The sequence below is a fragment of the Miniopterus schreibersii genome, assembly GCF_964146895.1.
Source record: "Miniopterus schreibersii genome assembly, chromosome: 2".
Lineage (NCBI taxonomy): Eukaryota > Metazoa > Chordata > Mammalia > Chiroptera > Miniopteridae > Miniopterus > Miniopterus schreibersii.
Window position 1 is genome coordinate 15,305,365 of NC_138102.1, and position 23,521 is coordinate 15,328,885.

Sequence of the window (23,521 nt, forward strand, 5' to 3'; positions counted from 1 at the left end):
CTCAAAGTACAGCCATCAGGTGAGACCTGGTCTTCAACTTTGGCACAGCTCTCTGTAGAAGACAGACTGGCTTACCAAGTCAGAGGCTTCTCTCCGACAGGTCAGCCTCAGAATCATTAACCATAGAGGAAGTAACAGAACCAACGAGAGAGAGGCAATGGCTACGCTTTAGCCTGACCAGACTTGTTAGCATGCTCCAGCAACTTCTCAAAGTTCAAAACCCAGCATACTCACCTTGGTTAGATTATTTTGATAGATGGTGTTCAGTCGGCTCACATAGGCATCCCGCTTTTCCTTTATAACCCTGCAGTGAAACCTGAGTCAGTACCAAGAAAGGGGGTTCTCCTCTTTCAGTTAGTTACTAGGGCATCCATGCCTGAACAGAGAATCGCAGACTATCGTCATGAGCCCCATAAGTCAAGGTCTCTAAAGACAGCACCCCTCCCCGTGTCCATCTGTTCTCCCATGTGTGGAGAACACCTATTCTACTCCACAGAGAACGTTCAGTTGGCATTCATGGTATACAAATAAAATTTTTCTCTGCACAGAAGACAAGGAGAGCTGCTTTGGCACAATGCCTAGCATGGTAGCATTAAGAGCTTATTGGAACTAAATGGTGCAAATCATATTTGCCACTTAATATCTGTTGAATAAATGAATGACTTTGCTAAAATTGCTAAAAAATTCAATGGCTTTAAAAAGTTTATGGCAGCTCCTTAAAAAATTAAACACAAAATTGCCACATGATCCAGCGATTCCACTTCTAGGTATAGGCCCAAAATAACTAAAAGCATGAACCTGTAGACCAACGTTCATAGCAGGATTATTTGCAATAGGCAATAGGTGGAAAAAACCCCAAAAGTCCATTGAAAAATGGAGAAACAAAATATGATACATAAATATAAAAGAATATCATTCAGCCTTTAAAAGGACTGGAATTCTGACACACAGCACAAGGATGAACTTTGAAAACACTATACTAAGTGAAACAAGCCAGGCCTAAAAGGACAAATATTGTAGAAAGTACCTAAAATAGGCAAATTCATAGAGACAAAGTGGACTAGAGACACTAGGGCCTGGGAGAGGAGTTATTGTTTCATGGGTACACTGAACAACACTGTTTCTATTTGGGATGGTGGAAAATTTCTGGAAATGGATAGTAGTAATGGTTGCATAACACTATGAACATACTTAATGCCACTGAATTGACAACTTAAAAATGGCTAAAATGGACATTTGATGTTGTGTGTCTGAATATGTACACATTTAATGCATACGACTTGATGAGTTTAGAGATAATATACACCTGTGAAACTCTCACTGTAATCAAGGCATAAACATCTCTATCACCTCCAAAAGCTCCTTATATATATTTTACCACAATACAGCCCCCCAAAAGTTTGTGGCACATTTAATTATGAAAGAAAAATATTTATATTTATAAAAAGAACCGAGAATGAACACTTACCGCCAATTGAATTTACCATCACAACTCTGAAAGCCGTAATCAACGTGATCGTGCATGAATTCAGAGTGGACGGCCGTGTTCCACATTACCTGCAAAAAAAGGACCCCAAACAGTAGCGCATGAGTCCTGAGGGACAACAGAAAGCGGGAATGAAAGGTAACTATGTAACAGCAGATGATAATAATACTGATCTTTAACTTAAAAGGAAAACTAAATATTTTAAAAGAGAATGTTCAGAAAACAACCAGAAAGATTTTATAGAGAGGCTTCTGAAATGTTGGAGGAAAATTACTTCTATAGTTAAATTCCCTAGTTTATAAACTCTGTAAAAGCAGGATGTTAGAAGGCCTATCGTCCTTCCACGAATATTCATTACTCCTTACATTCTCTTTTTAAGCTTCAGATTTCTTTAAGCCCTGCCTTTTGTGATTCGTACCGGGAAATGGAACTGCATCTGTAACTTTACAGTACAGTGATTTGGAAGGAAGCCACTGGGCAAAGTTGAGGACTGAAAACTTAAGAGAATGAATTCCTGTTATGTATTCAGTAACTATGAACATGTCCTTGTAAGAACGTATGTGATTAGATGCCTGGAACTGAAAGGTTCAACATACCTCTTGCGGAATGTAGCCTAACAATCTGTGAAGCCTTTTAATGCCAGCTGATTGATCATCATGATAACCGAATTCAAATTGGCATCCAGAACTCTAGATGACAGCCAAACTACCGTTTGTCTTGGCCAGAGAAGTCTTAATTCTACTTTTGACAAGTCTTAAGATCCCTTGTTTGCACCTTTCTCCCTTTACACCTAATGATGAATAAACTGATGATTCTGCTGGATTCTGTTTCTTTTACTGAGGTGAAATTCATGTGATATCGAGTGAGCCATTTTATCTGCTAGATTCTTTATCTTAAACAATGTATATGAAAAATTTATCAATACCACAAATAAATTATATTATTTTAAGAAATACCACTACACCTCATATTATCCTGAGGTACCATATTTATTTACTTCTAATTTGTAGTATGTACAATGCTATAGCACCTAACCCTCTGGAGAGGGTGCCTCTATCTGAACTGCACTGGCTTTTCGGCTGAGACTTAACCAGGGCTGTGGCAGGCCCATCCATCTGGTTCCTTCTCTACTGCTGCTTCACTCTACCCTGTGCAGGGGACACTGACTCTAGGCTTCAGTCTGCTCTACAGAACAAGAGGTTATCACCCACTGATCTTCAAGAACGCAAAAGCATTTTGAAATAGAGCCCTATAAAAATATACGATAAATGTCTAGTACGTGATCAGAATAGAAGGGCAAGGGAAACAAATGGAAATAAAATATTGCAAATTCCGTCTACTATGCAGTAGCATCCCAGATGGTATTTTAAAATAATGAAGTAGCACCAATAAATAGCAGATTTACTACCATAATTGGCTTAAACTACATAAAACCACCTTGTAACTAATTTACACAATCCATATATCCATAATCTCATATTGCAAAATCTAAGCAGAAAAGATTCCAAAACCTAGGGGGGGAAAAAGGAAAAAGTCCCACAGAAAAAAAAGAAATTTTCCCAACTCAGAAAAATAACCCAAAAACCTATCTATATTAGAAAACAGATTACAGAAAACCTTTCTGGAATTAAACTAGGCACGTGTCACTGATGAGATTAGGATATTTGCTTGTGTAACCAAAAGCTGCCAATTTAAAATGTAATCTCAGTGACAAAGGTTGAAAACTTAGGATTATAACATGTTTTGAAAGTACATTCAAATGAGGAGTAAAATTCTTAGCGAGTATAAGCAAGGGGCAGCTTTGGAAATAAGGGCTGTCATTTCTTCTTCTTTGTCACAGGTAAGGATGAGTTCATTCAATGTGACCTGCATCGCAGCTATTAGGACGAGCAATCACTATAGTGGTAAAGAGAATCTATGAGGCCACAGAGTTGAATGGAAATACTTAAGAAATTTTCACTCAAGAATTTAGTTTGCCAGCTCGCTCTCCCTACTGAGAAAAAGCTATCCTGTCCTAATTACTAGGACCAGCTATAATCTCACTCACTCTAAACTGATAAATCAATATATTGTTTTACAAAACAATTTCTTGTGATGTCAGATAATCAATTCACTCCTGAGTAAACCAATAAACTTGAATTTCTGGAATAGCAAAGATGGGACTAGGACCCAAGTACATAGCAACTCTATCAACAGACTACTGTATCCAAATACTGTACTCAGAAATGCCATTCAAGCAACTTGAGAAATTCAACCTTAGAGTTGCCGTTAGATACCCAAAGTCACATGATACATGATTTTAACATGGGAAATGTATAGGGAAATCAATTTCTGTGTTTAAAAACAAAAACTCCCACCAACAAAATGAAACAAACAAAAACACATGACAAGCTTGACATGTCTTTCCAGGAGAAAAACAGTTCTATTCTCCCTGGGAAAAACCTGATTCAGAGATGCACTGGGGCAGGTGAAAGACCAGATGGCTTGAGGCAAACACATCACCCTCTGCACCATCACCCCAGGATTCCAGGTAGTTAACTAGAACCATGTGTGAGAGGAGCATACATCTGCCACCATCATCCACTTGGTCTTGGTCCTATCAGCACTTGGGCTGAGAGTTGGGTATAAACTTCTTATTTCCTGAGAAAAAGTTATCCTGTGCAAATGGCCACTGCTTTTCTTTTATGCCATGACTATAGAGGTTTTGTTGGTCACTGCTCCTTACAGACCATCAGAAGTTTGAGACTAGACACTGTGTTCCATTCCTGGTTACCTCTCCACTGTGCCACCGCAGGACTTTTTTTCACTTTGTCACCATGTGGTAAAAACTTACCACATGGAGAATGTCCAGGATGAATTTCTTTTGCACACATGACGCAATTAGTGTCCAGGAGCTAATTATTTCTGTGGTTATCTGCCCAGGAGCACCTCCCTCCCCAGGCTCCCCTGCAGGGATAGCTCAGCTCTGGCCAAGAGAGGCTAAGGCAATCTGCAGAAATAGTGCTGGGTGAAGACATCCTGCCTGGAGCTCCGGGAGCCATCCAGTGGCCATGAGGCAGGGGGTTTACTGTAGATTATATACCTAGGTTATCAGAATGGAAAGATGGAAAGAAGCCAGGGTCCTTTCAGATACCCTTAAGTACTAAGCCAATCTCAGAAACTGCCTATCTCCAGGCTTCTTTTTCCCCCTCTAGGTTTCTTAATAAGGAATATCAAAAAACAAACCAAAAAAACCTAGCTTATTGTTTAAGCCACTTTGAGTTGGATCCTCAGTTATTTTTTGCAAAAAGCATTTTGACTGAAACATTTGGAAACCACCTTATTCTGATCATGATTTACCAAACATGTAAAAGGAGTATGGAAGAAATAAATAAAAATTCTACCTTTTTGGGTACACATCCGACATTCACCTAGAAAAAAATTTAAAAGAACATATTTTAATAATATTAAATTCAAAACCATAAAACAGACCCGCAAGAAATGAACCCCAAGCATTAAACCCAGGAGACTTCCTTGAGTTCTAAGTCATAATTTACAGTTATTTCCTTTTTTCTTGTATAGAGCGGGAAAAGATATGAACATTATTTTTCTTATTAGATGAGGCAGAGAATTTTACTCATCATTATTTTCTCAAGAAAAGCAGAGGTAGAGGGAGCGCGAGAGAGAGCACAATTCCATCTGCAGGGGGCTTGCAGTACAGGTCAGGAGATGGCACAAGCCTGGGCTGGCAGAGAACCCAGAGGGAAGCAGCAGAAGAGAAACATCAGCACGAAGTGAGAGGATCTACCAGCTGAATAAGAGCAACTGAACCATCTGAGCAGCTGTCCTAGGGGATTTCTGGGACCCTTACTGTGGAGTACCCTGGGTGAAACACCCAGAAGTCCCCTTTGAGAAAACCTCTAGTGGAAATCCACATTCTGCTTCAGGACCAAGGGACGCTGATGAGTCAGGCAGTAGGTTCATCACGCCCGTCCTCCCAACAGAACGCAGTGGAATTCAGTGTGGGAGCACACTTGTGTGTGCATAATCGAGTTTAGGTAATCTTAATGTCAAATCTTAGTATTAATGTTAGCCTTAAGTTGAATGCCAAGAGGAAGTAAAAAACATGTCTATTCTAGTTATTGATTCTTAATCTGCATAACAGGATAATGGCAATTCTTTACAAAGAAAAGGCTGCATCACATTTAAAAAAATTAAAAATGTTTTAGAAGTCAACGGCTCCTTTGTCAAAGATTATTCACCCATATACATGTGGGTTTATTTGTGGGCTCTCAATTTTATCCCATTGGTCTGTATGTCTGTTTTTCTGCCAGTACTGTGCTATTTTGATTACTGTAACTTTGTGGTATAATTTGAAGTCAGGAATGTGATACCTCTGGCTTTGTTCTTTTTTCTCAGGGCTGCTTTGACTATGCAGGATCTTTTTTGGTTCCATGAATCTGATTATTTTTTTGTTCTATTTCTTTTAAAAATGCCATTGGGAATTTCATGGGGATTGCCTTAAATCTGTATATTGCTTTGGGACTACATCCATTTTAACTATGTTGATTCTTCCAATGTATGAATGTGAAAAATCTTTCCATTTCTTTGTGTTTTCTTCAATTTCTTTAAAAACTGTCTTACAGTTTTCAGTGTATAGGTCCTTCATATTCTTTGTTAAATTTATTCCTAGATATTTTAGTCTTCTTGTCACAATTGCAAAAGGAAGTTTTTAAAATTTCTTTTTCTAAAATTTCATTGTTATATAGTAATATAATGAATTTTTGTACGTTGATTTTGTATCCTGCAACTTTATTTATTGTTTCTAATAGTTTTTTGGTGAAGTCTTTACGGTTTTCTATGTAAAGAATCCTGTCATCTGCCAAAAGTGACAATTTTACGTCTTCTTTTTTTTTTTAGAGAATTTTTATGAGTTTATTTGAACTAAAGTGAGAACATTGCCAGGGAGTAAGATTTCAAATGCTCCCCACTTATACTTCTTCATTCCCAATATGGATATCTTTTTTTTTTTTTTTTTAATTTCTTTCTCTTGCCTGACTGCCGTGGCTAGAACCTCCAGTATTAGTACTACGTTGAATAACAGTGGTGAGAATGGGCAACCTAGTCTTGTTCCTGATCTTAGAGGAAAACTTTCCGTTTTTCACCATGAGTATATTAGCTGAGGGTTTGTCATATATGGTCTTTATTATGATGAAGTACTTTCCTTCTATACCCATTTTATTGAAATGGATGCTGTATCCAACATTTTTTAATGAGATTATGCTACAATAAGGACTCATAAGGCAACAGCAGCATGAACTCACAGGACTGAGAAAACGGTGCTGAATTCAAGCCTAATAAAATGAAGGAATCAACACCTTACAGCAGCATTACAAGCACACGCTTCAGAAAGCACTTTATGTTAGCAATCAGAATAATTTATGGCTTTCTACCTAGGCTGCCTTCCCATCTGAGCAAGCCGAGAATATGCTATTTCTCAATCCCCAAGCATTTGACAAAGTCATGGGGATAAATGGAGTGAGCCCATTCTAAGGAAGGAGTGGCAGGTGTTTCCTGGGTGGTAGAACAAAGGAAGGCAGCGCAATCCCTATGGGAAGAGTAATGCCAGCCATGCGCAGGATGACTTCATCATCAGACCTGCCTTCTCCAGCAAAGCACTTCTAATCCACACCTTTATACCCTGCAGTGTGCAGCTTAAGTTCACTAAAAGGGTTCTACTAGGACAGACTTCAAAAGCAATTTCTCCAAAAGTAAAGATGATTTCAACATATTAAATAAATCCACTCTGCCTGTCCTCCAGGCAACCTTCTCCAGCTTCCCAGGAACCTTTAAAAGCAATTCAAATTGTCATAAGAACCTAAATGTTCTGAATCACTCTCACGTACCATTAATTTACTCCTATGTACATTTAAAGCTATTTGAGGCAATTTTAAAAAAGTCTAGAATATGCTTCTTTTAAGGGCCAAGGCAGCCTGACTTTCACTAGTGCCAAATACGTGACTAACTTTGGTTTATTTTGTAGAAGTTTCTGCCTTTTTGGCTTCTAAAATTTTTTAACTTGCAACCATTCATTCATTCATTCATTCAAGTATTGGCTAAGCACTCACTCACTTGTTCCAGACATTATGCAAAGCAAAGCATTAGTCCATATAGTCCCTGGTCCCATGGAGCCCACAGTTGTCAAGAGAGAGAGAGACAGACAGAGAGACAGAGAGAAAGGAGAGAGGGAGAGAGACTCAGCCTGTTCAAGAAGCTGACTCAAGGGGCAACAGCAGAATCATGACATTCTCTAAAAGTATGGAACCTTAGGCCAGAAATCAGAGGAAGAGGGTGGGCCAGAGAGTCTGTATTCTGGCACAGCACACCTCAGGTCCAGGAGATATGGGTGAAAGGAAGCCCTTGACCCTGAAATACTACTCATCCTATTTTGGCAACTCCTAGCAATAGGCCTCCAGGAGTTTCCACTGGTTTTAGAAACCTAGTTACATTTCAGCACAACACAACGGATTACCAGATGCCTCTCTGATTTGAAGAAAAGAACACTTAGTTACCTACAAAGCCTGGGGGCAGTGGGGGCACAGGGGTGGAGAGCTAAGTATGTACAGTCATGCGCAACCCTGCTTCTTCATTCTCTAGCTGACATGTGCAAGAGGTTGTGAGAGCATAACTGTGGTCACACAGACATGAGTTTGAATCTCAACCCTCCCACTTACTGGGAGCTGGTGGGTTAACTTTCTAAATCTCTCTGAGCTCAGTTTCTTATTCCATAAAATGAGAACGAGAATACTTAAGTTACAGAAGTTATGAAAAGATTAGAGAGAATGTATCTAAAGCACCTGTTTTCTATTTTATGACAGATCTGATGATGACATTGATCCCTCTGAATTATTTCTGTAGTCTGCTGGCTCCTTACGTGCGCAAAAGGCATATGGAAAAGAGGAGATAAACTCCCTCAGCAACTGGCTCCCTTTCATAAACAGGTCAACTGATGGCAAAGAAAGCTTGCCTCCCAGACTGGGGCAGTATGGCGATGGGTTCTCAGGGCTCATTTCCCAGGGGTGCACAGAGCTGATAAGGCCTGAAGCATACAATGATTTCTACCTGGCAAATTCCCTTGCAGAGCCCCCATTCTCCAGGTGGGCATGAATCACAATTAGCTGTAGTAACAGAGACAAGTTTCTTGAACTCTTGTGTAACCGAACATCAGGAACTCCTGAAGCTTGGCCTCCCTTCGCACACTGACAGTCCATTCAGAATCCTTCTGTTCCACTGGCCTGCCAGCGTTGGCTCACAGCGGGGACAGGAGCCCCGCCACACATGGATAGAACGTAGAAAGACCTTGGTGTTACACTTGGCAAAATTCAGGAGGGTCACCATTTTCCTAGGGTTAGCCCTTTTACCTTCAATTCTGCCTAGGTAAAAACATCACACTGCCCATGCCAATGGTAAAACAAGAACTTGGTTAATTCACAACTGCACCTGCCCAGAATGTCACGTGTGCTTAGCAGTAAACTTCCTTCGTCTTGTTTCCCCATTTCCGTTCCCTGCCCCAAAGTTGCTTACAGTTTCCTGTTCCTTCTCTGCAGGGTAAAATATAATTCAAGACTGATGGGTATGAGGAAGAAACACTTAGAAAATGGAACAGTCACCATTTACTAAGCAAAACACTATTGATTTATGAATTCATTCTTTCAGCAACTATATATACTGAGTACCTACTTAGTGCAAGGCTGTTCTAGGAGCTTGGAAAATACAGGGGACTAGAACAAAGATCCCTGTCTTTGTCAAATTTAATCAGCTTTACACCAACAGTGACTAAATTAAGATGCTGCCTGGACACCACTTGGCCCTGTCCTTGTATGATTCTGATACCAATTTCAGTGTGTGTGTGTGTGTGTGTGTTTGTTTATGGGTCTGGTTTTTTTAAATCACAAACTACTAAGCAATTAACTCAATTCTGACACTATCTACCTGGAGATAGCATCAGATCCCACAGGTTAAGGGCTCAGTCCTTCAAGACTGCCTCCCCTCTCCACTTCAGATGCCAATCCAAGTCCAGTTGTCACCTGGGTTTCTGACCAAGCAGCTCTAGATTAGAGGTTCTAAAGACCCCCTTCTTGGTTTCGATTAATTTGCTAGAACAGCTCACAGAACGGAGATAAGTATTTTATTTACTAGATCACCACTTTATTATAAAGAATATAATTCAGGAACAGCCAGATGGAAGAGATCCCTAGAGAAAGGTATGGGGAACAGGATGTAGAGCTTCCATGCTCTCTCAGAATGTACTACTCTCCGCAAATCTCCATGTGTTCACCAACTCGAACGCTTTCTGAACCCTGACCTTTTGGGTTTTATGGAGGCTTCATTGCATAGGCATGACTGATTAAGTCTTTGGCCACTGACAACTGATTCAACCTCCTGTCCTTCTCCCGTCCTCAAAGATCAAGAGGGTGGGACTGAAATGCCAACCCTAAAATCTCAGGGCTGGTTCCCCCGCCAACCAGCCCTCCAAAAGATACTTCATTAACATAACCTCAGGTGTGGTGGAAAGGGGTTTGTTATGAATATCAAGACATCTTTTTCACACTTATGTATTAGGAAATTCCAAGGGTTTTAAAAGCTCTGTGCCAGGCATGAGGACAAAGACCAAATATATATTGCTCTCTTTTTAAAAAAAAAAAGTCTTTATTAACTTCAGAGCGAGGAAGGAAGAGGGAGAGAGAGACAGAAACATCAATGATGACAGAGTCATTGATCAGCTGCCTCCTGCACGGCCCCGACTGGGGATCAAGCCCACAACCCGGGCATGTGCCCTGACCGGGAATCAAACCTCGATTACCTGGATCATAGATCGATGCTCAACCACTGAGTCATGCTGGCTGGGCCCAAATATATATTTCTTATTATAAATCACAATATCACACCCTGACACACATTAAATGTTTAATATCCATTTATATACCTTCAAATCTCAGAGTTCAGATAAAGGTTAGTCCAGGAAAGCATTTAGCTTTAGAAAGAAAGGAATAAATGAAAAGTATTTTGTGTAAAGCAAAATCTAAAGTGAAAAATATGAACTGGTATGGCTCAGTTGGTTAGAGCATCATCCTGATACACCAAGGTGTGGGTTCGATCCCTGGTCAGGGCATGTACAAGAATTAACCAGTAATTGCATAAGTAAGTAGAACAACAAATCGATGTTTCTCTCTCTCTCCCTTCCTCTCTCTAAAATCAATAAATAAATTTTAAAAAAATTTTAATAAGTAAAAAATAAAAAAAAATTTTAAAGTGCCTTTTGCCCTGGTGATCCACCCTTCCTACCTAACTCTGGGGAGAACTGCACACCTATACCACAAAAACCTGGTCACTCTTTATTGCAGAATCAGTACACTCAGCAAAAACATCTGGACATGCTCCCACAGGCCCTGGGGCAAAGGGTGAGCAGAACACAGGAAAGAATTTTCCTTAAGCTAGCTGACTCTTTGTGAGTCTGTGTAGGCGTAGGCGGAGGCTTAACCACAGAGACAAAGCTCCCAGAAGGCTCTAATTCACCTTGGCTTTGGGCAAGCCTTGATCCTGAGAAAAACATTACATTCAACTTTTTGGAGACCTCAAAAACTGAATTCAAAGATGATCTCATGTATTTTTCTGCCTTCAGAAATGACTTAATTAATCACAGTAGGCAACAAGAGATGACTTATTTGTAATTGAATTGTAGAAGAAAATAATTTTTTTCAGTTTCCCATTTTTTACATCTAACCCAATACTCTACTACAATTTTTTTTTTTTTTTGCCTGATCCAGAAAAACAAAGACTAATTTAAGAGTGTTATTAGATTTGGCCTAGTTTATCCTTTAGAAGTTTAGTAGCAGTTCTGGCCCCTGTGTGAACGGAAGGGAATCAGAATATGCCACCCCAAAATATGCCATTTTGGCAGAAGGATTGTTTTGAGCTGAAGACAAGAAACAGCTGACCCAGGAGTAACTCTTTGCCCTCCCCCTCTCTGCCTAAAACCAGGATATAAATTTCCCTGTGTGATGGTGTCCCCTACTCCTCTCCCCAATCAGGAGTACAACCCTTATCAATGGAGATGGAAGGATAGCACTGAGATGAATCTGCACTTAGAAACCTTAATAAAGTAACCCTTATCTTCTATTAGTCTTTCCATATATTTCTCTTGCCACAATATCCCCCTCAGAAGTCCCAACCCCCTTTCCTTTGTCTAGTCTCTTCTCCACAATTTATTACCCTTTGTAAAATTGGTAATAAGCTCAGAGGCCTAACTACTTCCTTGGTTTTTATTTTTTCCCCACTTCTTTTCTGTAATGCTCCCATGTGCATATGAAATAAAACTTTTCTCCTCTAATCTATTATCAGTTTAATTTGCAGGCCCCAATTACTGAACCTAAGAGGGTAGAGGAAATATTTTTCCTCCACTACAGAACATAATATGGGGCAAAGTCATCTCCTATCTGAGCTTCTTAACAGCTTAAAGTAATAAATTCTATCAAACTCTTCCCGTACACCAACATGTCACTCATCTTGAAAATGTAGGTGCCCTAGTGGAAATACCAGGGAGAACGCTTTGTAAACTATATGATTGTCTAACCACTATGCTGTACACCTGAAACTAACACAAAATAATATTAAATGTGAATTGTAATTGAAAAATTAAAAAATTCATATAACAAAAAAATAAAATAAAAAAGTTGAATTCGGGAAGAAAGGAAGGGAGGGAGGGAGGGAGGAAAAGAGAGGAAGGAAGGAAGGAAGGGAGGAAGGGAGGGAGGGAGGGAGGGAGGGAGGGAGGGAGGGAGGGAGGGAGGGAGGGAGGGAGGGAGGGAGGAAGAATACAGGTCTCCTGGTAGGGTCTACTCCATCATATCATAGAAGCAAAAAAAAGGCCTCCTGGCAAAGGAAGAGTGAGGAGTAACCTGAAAATCAAGGTAAGCAGTCACATCATATAGACACCCCTGGAAAGCATTCTAAGCTGGTTACTTTGGAAGCCTCTGGGACCAAATTCAATGTCATCTGACTCCCATAATTATAAAGGATTCACCACATTCATTTTTCAAACAATGTTTTTATTGATTTTAGACAGGGAGGACGGGCGAGAGGGAGAGAGAAACACTGATGAGAAATATCGATTGGTTGCCTCCCGCACACCCCTCACTGGGGCGAGCCTGCAACCCAGGCACGTGCCCCCGACCGGGAATCGAACCAGCACCCTCTAGGTGCACGGGACAACGCTCAACCACTAAGCCACACCGGCTAGGGCCATCAGGTTCATTCTAATGCTTCCACGGGGTGAGAGTCTTCATATAGTTTCTGCTTCCCATGAAGCCCCCAGCATTGTGTCTGGCTCATGTATTCCAGAATCAGAATGAAGCTCTTTAAAAATACACCCGCTGGGGCTTCCCTCCAGACCTACTAAGTCAGGAACTCTCGCGTGGAGATCCACATGGCAGACCCTTAACCAAGTGTTTTTAGGTGTCTGGTTCCTAAGAAGTAGGAGTAAGAAGGTTCCTCCCCTGTAGTTGAGAACAACCTTGAAAATGTTCATCAAGTCATAATTATACCACAAATTACACCAAAGCCATGGTTTCTGACAGCTGGGCTGTTAATTCCACAAGTTATACTATGTGTGGTTTGTTTTCAACCACACTTTAACTGATGCTCAATTTGCTTGTCGGTAAAGTGAGGGTCCTGGACTAAATTCCTGTAAGAATCTGTGAGTTCAATCCCTAATGAAATAAAAACAACAGGGCCCATCTAATGTTTCATGAAGCTAATAAAAAAGTATTCAACTTAAAGGACTGTCCTTTCCTTGAAATTATAATATTCCTACTTTTTATTTTTAAAACTTTGATAAAAATGATAGTGATAGAATTTTTTAAACGGTAATTACACTAAAAAATTTAAGTCAGCAAGCTACATTAGTACTTCCAAGTTTTAAGCAACTACAGTCAGACTGGATCAGTGAATTTCCAAAATCCCTTCTAGCTCTACCACTCTATGAATCTAAGTTTCCACGGAGGAAAGCTTAAAACAAACAAACAAAATCCTAAAAACAAAAAACTTGTATTTTTAAAAACTCGTTACAAAACTACTGCGTGGAAAATTCAGAAACTACAGATAACTATAATGCTTGGTAAAAAATATATTTTATTTACCACTTTTGTGTCCCTCTCCTACTCAAAACCTTCCACAGTTCACAGTGCTTCTGAGGCAGCTTAGTGAGCCAGGACAAGTATAGGGAAACTGAGACAGAAAGTTAAAGGGCCAAGCAGTTTACAGCAATCTAATAAATTGAAAAATTCTATCTTCCCTACCCAAGGGCACTTAAGGCCAAGCGAAACAAGGTCAAGAACCAAGGAATGTGGGAAGCCTCTAGAAGCTGGAAAAGGCTTCGAAATGGCCTTTTCCCTGGAAGCTCCAGGAAGAACACGCCTTTGATTTTAGCTGGGCAAGGCCCACTTTGGACTTCTGACCTCCGAAACCAAATCACACCATCCTCAAAGCCTCACCTACCAGTTATGGGCAAAGTGACTCATCAGAGCATCGAATTACACTGGGACCTTGAAAAGGAGAAATGACAAAGACCTCAGGAGCAGTGGGTCCAGTTCTGGACTGAAGAAGACCCCAAAATGAACACTTTTGGTATCGTTTGTATGTAGGTGCTGTGTCAAACTGCTTAACATTTTCCTTTGATTTCCTGATTAGCAGGAATGCTTTCTATTGTCTCTAAAAAGGCTCACTTTGAAATTAAAGAGTCAGGAAGAAGAAAAAAAAAAAGAGTTAATGGTTTACGTTTCTCCCCAACCAGAGGGTAAATAGTTTAAATCACCCCACTCAGGAAGATAGATAACAGAAACTCAGTTAGAGCCATTTGTGCCAACCACTCCTAAAGACAGACGAAATCAGGGGAATAAATCTCATTTTGGCACGTCAGCATAAAGCTGATGATTATTCTATTGAGATCCTCCCCTAAAATTCCCGTCTTTAGAATTTTACCCACGAGATAAGAACCCACAAGACAAAGATCCAGCGTGGGCTCTCTCCGGAGCACACCCATGCCTTTCTTCCCTCTCAGGTGTGCATCTTCACTTTTCTCTCCTAAACTCTAAGGGTCCTCAGGAGACCTGCAACCAGGGGCGCAACAAGCAGCTCATCCAAGGCTTACCCCTGAACCTGTCTACAAGGCCCTCTTTTCTCAGCCACAGCAGCCCTGTCTTGGCTCACTTCTTTCCTGTAACATTTCTAGGGAGCCAAAGCCGAGCACCGCCTAGGCTCTCCTGCTGCTTCTTCTACCCTGAGCCTTTCCTTGTTTCACTGTCCCCAGCTTTAATAAACCTACTCTGAAAATAAAATAAATACATACATACATACATAAACATAGTCTCAAAATCACTTGGACGTGTGTTGTAAAATCATTCCTGCATTAAGTCAAGAACACACACCAATCCAGGCCCAGCCCCTGTCCAGTGACACTTCCAGAAACTCCACTTTTAAAAAAAATATGTTATTGATGTTAGAGAGAGCGAGGAAAAAAGAGAAACATCCATCTATCCATCAGCTGCCTCCTGCATGCCCCCTACTGGGGATTGAGCCCAAAACCCCGCACATGTGCCCTGACCAGGAATGGAACCAACGGTGTTTTGGTTCGTAGGGCAACGCTCAACCAACTGAGCCACACCGGCAAGAGCGAGAAAATCCACATTTTTTACCACAACCACCTACCCATTAGCTTCCCATCTCTTCTATTAGAGACACCCTCTGCTCCAGTAAAATTCCATTATACAACATACACTGCTTCTAGGCTGTTGCCCTGACTCTACCTTCAAAAAAAAAAACACTCAGCCATTCAAGTTCAGAAAGATACTATCTCCTTCATGAAACCATACCACGGTGCCCAGGAAGAAATGATTAATTACAACTTTTCTCTCATCTACTGTGACTTGTTATTACTGCGGCAATTAATACAGACCTTGGGGTTGATTGTCACTTTGGGGTTGATTGTCTACGCTTTGTTCACCCACTATATTGTAAATAATTTGTCTTACAAATGTTTGTATCTACCCTTTTCTCTCAGCCAGCCCCAATTCAAATACTCAGCACTAAGAATACAAAAAATAAAGACATGAACAAAGGATGTGCTTCAGAAAGCCGCAAGTTTTCCCTCACCTGCCTGGAAATTCCTGCACATAAGTTTCTTTTTGCAACTGAGGATAGCACCCATAACTGTAATTTGAACTCACGTCTTATCAATTGGTTATATCTTCTCTCATATTCAACACATACCAACGCCCTTCCTTGTACAAAAGCCAGTTTGAAAAGATCCCAAATGGAATGTTGTGAAAAGGTTAAATAGGGATTTCCCCAAAACATCAATGCTTAAAGGAAAATAGAAGTTGTTTCAGCAGAAAGAGATAAGAAAGGCCAGGTACTCTACATGGAAGCAGGAAAATGCTCAGTGTCCTGAGCTGTCCTTTGTTCACCCTCAGAGATAGTTTATCTCTTAGTGTATTATTCACATTAGTAACAGGAACCTAAAAATGGGTCAGCCCCTTCTTGATAATACCAGTAGAACCAGACAATGACAAAGAACACCACAAGTTTATTGTGCCATAAATGAGGAAGGCGAAAAGTAGTGATACCCTTCAATCTGCTTTGTAGAGACGGACTTCTGCTAATTCAGTTTCTAGGACTAAGGTGTCAAGATGCAAGCTGAAAATTAACAGGGATGCCCGGCCGGGCGTGGGTCAGCGGTTGAGCATCAACCTAGGATCCAGGCGATCGGGGTTCGATTCCTGGTCAGGGCATATGCCCGGGTTGTGGGCTCGATCAATGACTCTTTCATCATTGATGTTTCTCTCTCTCTCTCTCCCTCTCCTTTCCTCTCTCTGAAAATAAAGATATATTTAAAAAAAAAAGAAAATTAACAGGGATTTTTTCCCCCCCTCTCATTCCTACTTTCATTTTGAAGTTGAAAAATGAGGGCTGGACAAAGGAGTTCCCAATTTTAGTTTAAACATCAGTCTCCAAAGGAATTTAGAGAACCCATCCCCAATCCCAGGTCATTCTTGGAGACAGATCTTAACATTAACAGCAGTACCTCGCCCAAGTCTTATGATAGAAAAAGGTCACGCCAATAACTTGGGGGAAAAAAACTTTTAAAAAATGATACACAGTTTCTCAATCGCAGGATTTACAACCCTCCCTTTTTAGGGAGTTTTAAAATCCCCCTACCCTAACAAGACAAAACAAGCAAATGGTCCTGAGAATTCATTTAAGAGTAAATCCTCCATCAAGGTAAGCAGTAGTCAGTGGTTCTCAACCTTGGCTGAAATTCAGAGTCACCTGGGGAGCTTCTAAAAACCCCACCGGCCAGGCTGCGCCTCCCACCAACGAAACCACAAGCCACGGGAACAGGACCCAGGCGGAATGGTTTCAGCTCCTCAGGTGATTCGAATGTGCAGCCAGGGGTGAGAACCACTGTTGTAAATCACTCTGCCCTCGGGGCTGAAGGGCGAGGACCAGGGTCCTCACTGCTCAAGGGCACCCCCCCCCGCCCAGCTGCAGCGTTTCCAGAGGCGGTTCTATGCTCCCCGGGTCTGGCGATGAGCTGGGGCGCGGGGCGCTTCCACCTTGAGGAGGGAGGGGGCGGGCGTGGCGTTAGAGTCAGCCACCTCCGGCTACCGCTGCTTTTGCACCCGGGCCAGAAGAGCCGCGGGTTTAGCTCGGGGGCGCAGGGACACCCCTTTACACTTCCCTCGCGTAAGCCGGCTGGGACCCTGACCGCAGCAGCGGGTGGGAAAGCGGCAAGCACAGCGCGCGGGGGACCGGGGGCCATGCTCGGGGCCCCGGGGAACGGATCGCGGCGGGAGAGAGGGCAGAGCGTCCCCGGAGAGGCGGAGGGAGACGGGCGCGGGGGGGCCGCGGTACTCACGCAGGTGCCGCCCAGCTTGTGGCTCTCCACCACCGCGACCCTGGCGCCCAGCTCGGCCGCGCGGCGCGCGCTCGCCAGCCCGCCCGAGCCGCCGCCGATCACCAGGTAGTCGTAGGCCGCGGCGCGGGCGGCGGGCGGCGGGCCCTGCGGCTGCGGCTGCGGTCTGCTCGCCATGGCGCGGGCCCCGGAGCCGGCGGCCAGGCGCGCGCGCGGGGGCTGGGGCAGCGGGGAGCCGGCGCACGCACGCGCCGCCCGCCGCAGGCTCGGCCACGCGATTGAGCTGCGGACCCGGGGCAGCAGGGCCATGCGCACGGAAGTGCGCGGAAGGGGCGGCCCGGGGCGGTCCCCCGGGAAGGAGGGGGCGCTGGCCCCGGGCACGGGTGGCCTTGGGGTGACTAAGCGCCTGACCCGGGCGCCGAAGGGGGGGCGGGGCGGGGCCGGGGTGTCCCGGGCGGCAGCTCGCTGACACTGGGATGGGCGGGCGCCCTGGAGCCGGCACCTCCCCCGGCGCCACCCCGGGCACCACCCCCGGCCCCACCCCCGGCCCGTCCAGCTGCGTGCGAGCCGCGGGCCCTGCCCAAAGTGAGGAGTTGGGGTGTGTGTGGGGGGGTGAGCTCTCTGCTTCCGCGTTCACCCCGGCACCGGGGGCCCCGCACCCGCGAGGCGTCCACCCGGGGTAGGTATGAACGCCTTCTTTTATCTCATCAGCCTTTGGAGGATTCCCTCCATTACTTTGGAGGCTGATGGTTCTCAAAGTGTGATCCGCAGACCACCCGGAGAGCTTATTCCTGGGCCCTAACCCTGATCGCCTAAATGGGAGCCTCTCGGGGCGGGCCCCAGCAGTCTACACTTTAAACAACACACTCTACAGCTTTCAGGTGATTGCTAAACATACTTAGTTTGAAAAACATCGGAATAAGGAGTTTTGTGATTGTCGGGGCCCAGGGCAAGCTGCCCCCAGGTCATCCACAATGGTGTATTGATTATTTGGAACTAAAATTACCCGAGGAGCAGAAAGAGCTCTCTGAATCTCCTCTGTCCCCCTAAAAGTAGGAAATAAATCTCCAGATAGTTGCTCTCCCAGTTCCTGAAGGGTGGAGAGACAGCCTTATCACAAGTTATAAAATCCAGATTTGAAAAGCTTGTATACCCCTGGCCAGTGTGGCTCAGTTGATTGAGCATCATCCCATGCACGGAAAGGTCAACAGGTCCGTGCCCAGTCAGGGTACATGCCCAGATAGGTCCCCTGTGGATGTTTCTCCCTTTCTTGCTCTCTCTCCCTCTCTCAAATCAGTAAAAACATATTTAAAGGAAAGTGTGTATAAACAAACCTTGTAAAGCCTTTACTAATTTACTACCCAAGCCCAAACTTTGTTTAGATTCCTCACAATACCCACATCTTGCTTACATTCCTTTCTAATGAATGCCAACTTTCTTTGTCCTCTTAATTTCTCACCAATTTGTCTAAAAAGTATAAAACGGTGCCAAGTTCAATCATTTCTTTGAGCCTCATTTTATGATCTGAGCATCATCTTGTCATTCTCCTGTGGACATGTATTAATTTTTTTCACCAGTTAACCTAGTCTTGTGTCAATTTTATTATAAGTAATCCAGCCTGAAGAACTGAAGAAGGGTAGAGTGGGGGAACTCTCCCACTCCCAACCTGATTCACAGGGTAGAGGTGGAGACACAAAATCATTTTCCTCCCAACCTGTCCAGTCTGGGGTATTGTTTTACAGTATCTGGAACTACCAACTGGACAACAAAGTAGTAAGTGGGCTTTGAGTTGGTCATAAGCCACAGCCCATGCCCATCTACAGGCTGAGAGCTCTACAAGCAGAGGAGTGAGGGTGCAGGTCACAGGCGCTGGGCCCAACACACCGAAGGGGACTGGGAATCAACCATACTCCAGTTAGAATAGTATCCAATTCTTTTTTGAAGACTTTAGGGATTTTTCCTGATCAAAAAGAAATATAGGGGAAAATGGTAAAGTTCTTCTGGTAGAATGCCATGTAATGTAAATGGAACAACAGTTAGAAAGGTCATTAACCATCATTGAATATTAAAACCACTGGGTGAAAGTTTGATGGCAAAAGGGTTATTACACAGTCTCCAAATAGGTCCCCACAGATCGCTTATTAATCACAAAGGGAAAAATGGTAACTTTACAATGGGCCAAACACCACCTTATCCAAGTGATCAAAGACAAACATTGCCAGTAATGACACAGTTGTCATTGTGTGCCTTATGAGATACGCAATAAGAAGTGCACAACTTCACTTATGTAGTATTTCTGCTAAAAATCCATAACCTGAAAAATCCACGTTGAGGGAAATTTTACAATTAGCCTGATAGTTTAAAAACTATCAACATCTTAAAAACAAAGCAAGGCTGAGGAAAATGTCCGGGTTAAAGACTGAAGAGTCCTGGCTTGTGTGGCTGTTGGTTGAATGTCATCCCATGCATTGAAAGGTTCAGAGGTCGCAGCTCGAATCCCAGCCAGGGCACGTGCCTGGGTTTCGGGTTTGATCCCCAGGTGAGGGGTGTGCAGGAGGTAGCAGCCGACCAATGTTTCTTTCTCTCCCTCTCCCTTCCTCTCTCTCTCTAAAAGCAACACAAACATTTTTAAACAAAGATTGGAGAAATACGAGAGCTAAAAATAAGGCTCAATCCTGGATGAGCTTCTGGATTGAGACAATTGATGAAATTTGAATATGGCCTGTGTAATATATAATGGTCCTACATCGATATAAAATTTCCTGAGTTTGATCACTGTACTGTGGTTATGAGAGAATATCCTGTTCTTAAGAGATACACAAAGAAGTACTTGGTAGTTCAGAGTCTGAGTCAGAGAAACTTGGATTCATATCATACTACGGGCACTGTCATAGTTACTTAACCTCTCTGAGTGTCAGTTTCTTCACCTGTGAAACCTGGAGGCTGACCAAAAGAAAATAAGCACGTCAAAGAGAATAACTTGGAGTGGAGGAAACGAGCCAGCAGGAACTGGAAACAGTAGGCAGAGCAGTGCACATGGGCAACTTGAAGGGGGTAATGAGAGATGGGTGAAGTCCTGGAACACCTTGGTGGTAACCAGGTGCAGGTGTTTAGACATTACTCCATAGACTATTAACAAAGTCACTGGAGATTTCTCAGAGGTAGGTTTCCCTGAAAATATATGAAATGAACTGGATGGAGACAGTGAAACTGGCAGTATAGGAGGCAAAGTAATAGCAGTGTCATAACAGGGAAGGAACGGGTTGTACAGACATAAAGAAGTGAAATCGGCAAGTTGAGGGAGCGTTCAAGAGTCAAAGATAAGTCTTGACCCAGGAAATACGGGGCAGGAAAATGACTCCATTAAGCAAACATAGAGAAGATGAAAGGAAGTAGAAGTCTATGACTCTGCTAGTTTCAATCGAGAAAGGAAGTTTTTATCACCAACCAAAGGTTCATAACGTATTTTGGGGGGCTAAATTACTTTATTTTCATGTAAGCATTTTTCCTTTTTGCTTCTGATTTAGGTGGGAAGGGGAATAGGTAGCCATGTCCCAAGCACTTGAAGACTTCTGACCATACCTAAATTTTCTCTTTATACAAAGGAATGTCAGCTAAATTAAAAATTTTAGTCAGTGCAGTTTATAAGAGTAGTTTGGGGATGATATTAAATGCCGAGAGTAAAAATCAACTGAGTTGCTGTTTAAATGTGGCAGTCTTATGACATCATGATGAATTAGCATGATTTGTGAGAAACAGCAGAGCCCAATTATTTCTCCTTTTGTTTAAAACTTTTTTTTAAATCCTCACCTGAGGATATTTTTTCTATTGTTTTTCAGAGAGAGTGGAAGGGGGAGAGAGAGAGAGAAACACTGATGTGAGAGAGACACATCGATTGGTGGCCTCCTGCACGCACCCTGACCAGGGCCAGGGATCCAGCCTGCAACCGAGGTAGGTGCCCATGGCTGGAATTGAACCCAGGACCCTTCAGTCCTCATGCCAGTGCTCTAACCACTGAGACACACCGGCCAGGACGATTTCATCATTAAAAATATTTTTTGGGCCCTGGCTTGTGTGGCTCAGTGGTTAGAGCATCGGACTGCACACCAAAGGGTTGTGGGTTTGATTTCCAGTCAAGAGGGCTTGTGGGTTTGCTCCCTGCCCCCAGTCCAGGTGTGTGCAGGAGGCCACCATTCGATGTGTCTCTCTCACATCAATGTTTCTCTCTCTTCCCCTCCCTCCCTCCCTTGCATTCTCTCTCTGAAAAAAAAATAAAAAATGCTCAGGTGAGGATTAACAAAAAAATAATAAAATTTTTTTACTAGACAAATTTAGGTGATTTCCACAAAGACACTATGAAATATTTGTCAAAATAATAAACTACTATGTATTGAGCTAAGCATTGTGCTTATGTGCTTTATGAGGCATGGCTCTCTTCAACTCAAATAATAAATACTGTTATCATCTCCATTTTATAGATGAGGGGACTGAGGCTCAAAGAGGGAAAATAACATAAGAGGGGTTCAGATCCTGGAGGCTTAACTCTGAAGGCTATTCTCTTAACCAGTACTGGAGAGAACCCATCATAGGTGGTGTTCTATGGTGAAAACAGAAGATCCAAAATTCTTTTTATTTTTTAAATTTATTGATTTCAGAGAGAGAGAGAGAGAGAGAGAGAGAGAAACATGTTTGTCGATCCACTTACTTGTTGATTCTTGTATATGCCAAGATTCTTTTAAAATATTTTTTGTAGGAGAAAATACCACTTTTTTAAAATGTAGCCTCTCTCTTTCTCTGCATTTTTTTCTATAATTTGTAGGAAATATATCCATGACCCATAAGTTACTAATTTATATTACAACTTTTTGTTATTTGAGATTACAGGTAAAAAGCTATTATGTTAGAAGGTGTTAACAGTACAGTAGTCCCCCCTTATCTGCAGAGAATACGTTCCAGTACCCTGCCAATGGATGCCTGGAATTACCAATAGTACCAAACCCTATATATGCTATGTTTTTTCCTCTACATACATACCTATAATAAAGTTTAATTTCTGAATTAGGCACAGAAAGAGATTAACAACAATAACTAATAAAATATGCTCTCAAAATATCTTTCTGTAATGATGTGAGATGATACAATGCCTTATATAATGACATGAAGTTGAATGATGTAGGCATTGTTGATGTAGCATTAGGCTACCATATAAGGGTTACTTGAACACAAGTACTGAAAGGCCAAAATAGTCCGAGATCTGAGATGGCTAATAAGTGACCAAAGAGCGAGGAGCATCTCCAGCATGGAGACATGGAGACACTGGGCAAAGGGATTACTCATGTCCTGGGCAGGATGGTGTGAGATTTCATCACCATACTCAGAATGGTGCACAACTTAAAACTTATGAGTTGTTTATTTCTGCATTTTTCCATTAAGATTTTTAGACCACGGCTGTAACAAACTGCTGAGAGTGAAACAGCAGATGAGGGGGATTACTGACAACAATAGTCCATAAACAATCTGAGAAGTCTGTGCAAGAAATGGTTTATGAAGAACCTTCCTCATAAAGGTTGATCAATGAAATATATTTCTCATGAAGCATATATGAAGTCACTTGTGAAGATAAAAATAACAGGAAAGGAATAAAACATTAATTACACAATTTCATTATTTATTAAGGCAGAGGATAAACACTGAAGACAGAACTATAACTGGTTGTGAAATTAACAAGAAGCAAATTTTATGACAAGGAGAAGGAATTTTCCTGAGGAATAGCAAGTCTGCCTTGTTGGGAAACTGAACACTACCTCAGAAGACACTTCTAGAGGGAAATCACAGATGTGGTCGCCCTTTAATCTCAAATTCATTGTTTTATGAGTGTATTTTGAAAGTATAAAATGGAGATCACAAAAAGCTTTAGAAAGAACATTAATATTTCTATTCTGAATCTAAGTATGTATTATTTCTCTATTTACAGAACAAAGCACCCTCCAAGTTGATACATAACATTAACTATCACACAGTAGAGTACAAACTCCAAGGTGAGCAGGAATCTTGTCTGTCATGTTTCTATGTTCCCAGCATCTGTA

At 42.3% G+C, this 23,521-nt stretch overlaps 1 protein-coding gene across 1 annotated transcript in view; it reads right to left on the reverse strand.

Annotated features, from left to right (window-relative positions):
* Positions 1–17,863, reverse strand: part of GSR (glutathione-disulfide reductase) — a 37,096-nt gene extending 19,233 nt beyond the window's left edge. Inside the window, exons 1-4 of the mRNA XM_081128312.1 lie at positions 17,439–17,863; positions 4,870–4,896; positions 1,469–1,557; positions 235–304 (exon numbers count right to left, since the gene is read on the reverse strand). Of these exons, the coding sequence (XP_080984438.1) occupies positions 235–304; positions 1,469–1,557; positions 4,870–4,896; positions 17,439–17,744 (492 nt within the window). The 5' untranslated portion in view covers positions 17,745–17,863. The remainder of the gene's footprint in view (positions 1–234; positions 305–1,468; positions 1,558–4,869; positions 4,897–17,438) is intronic.
* Positions 17,864–23,521: the final 5,658 nt, after the last annotated feature.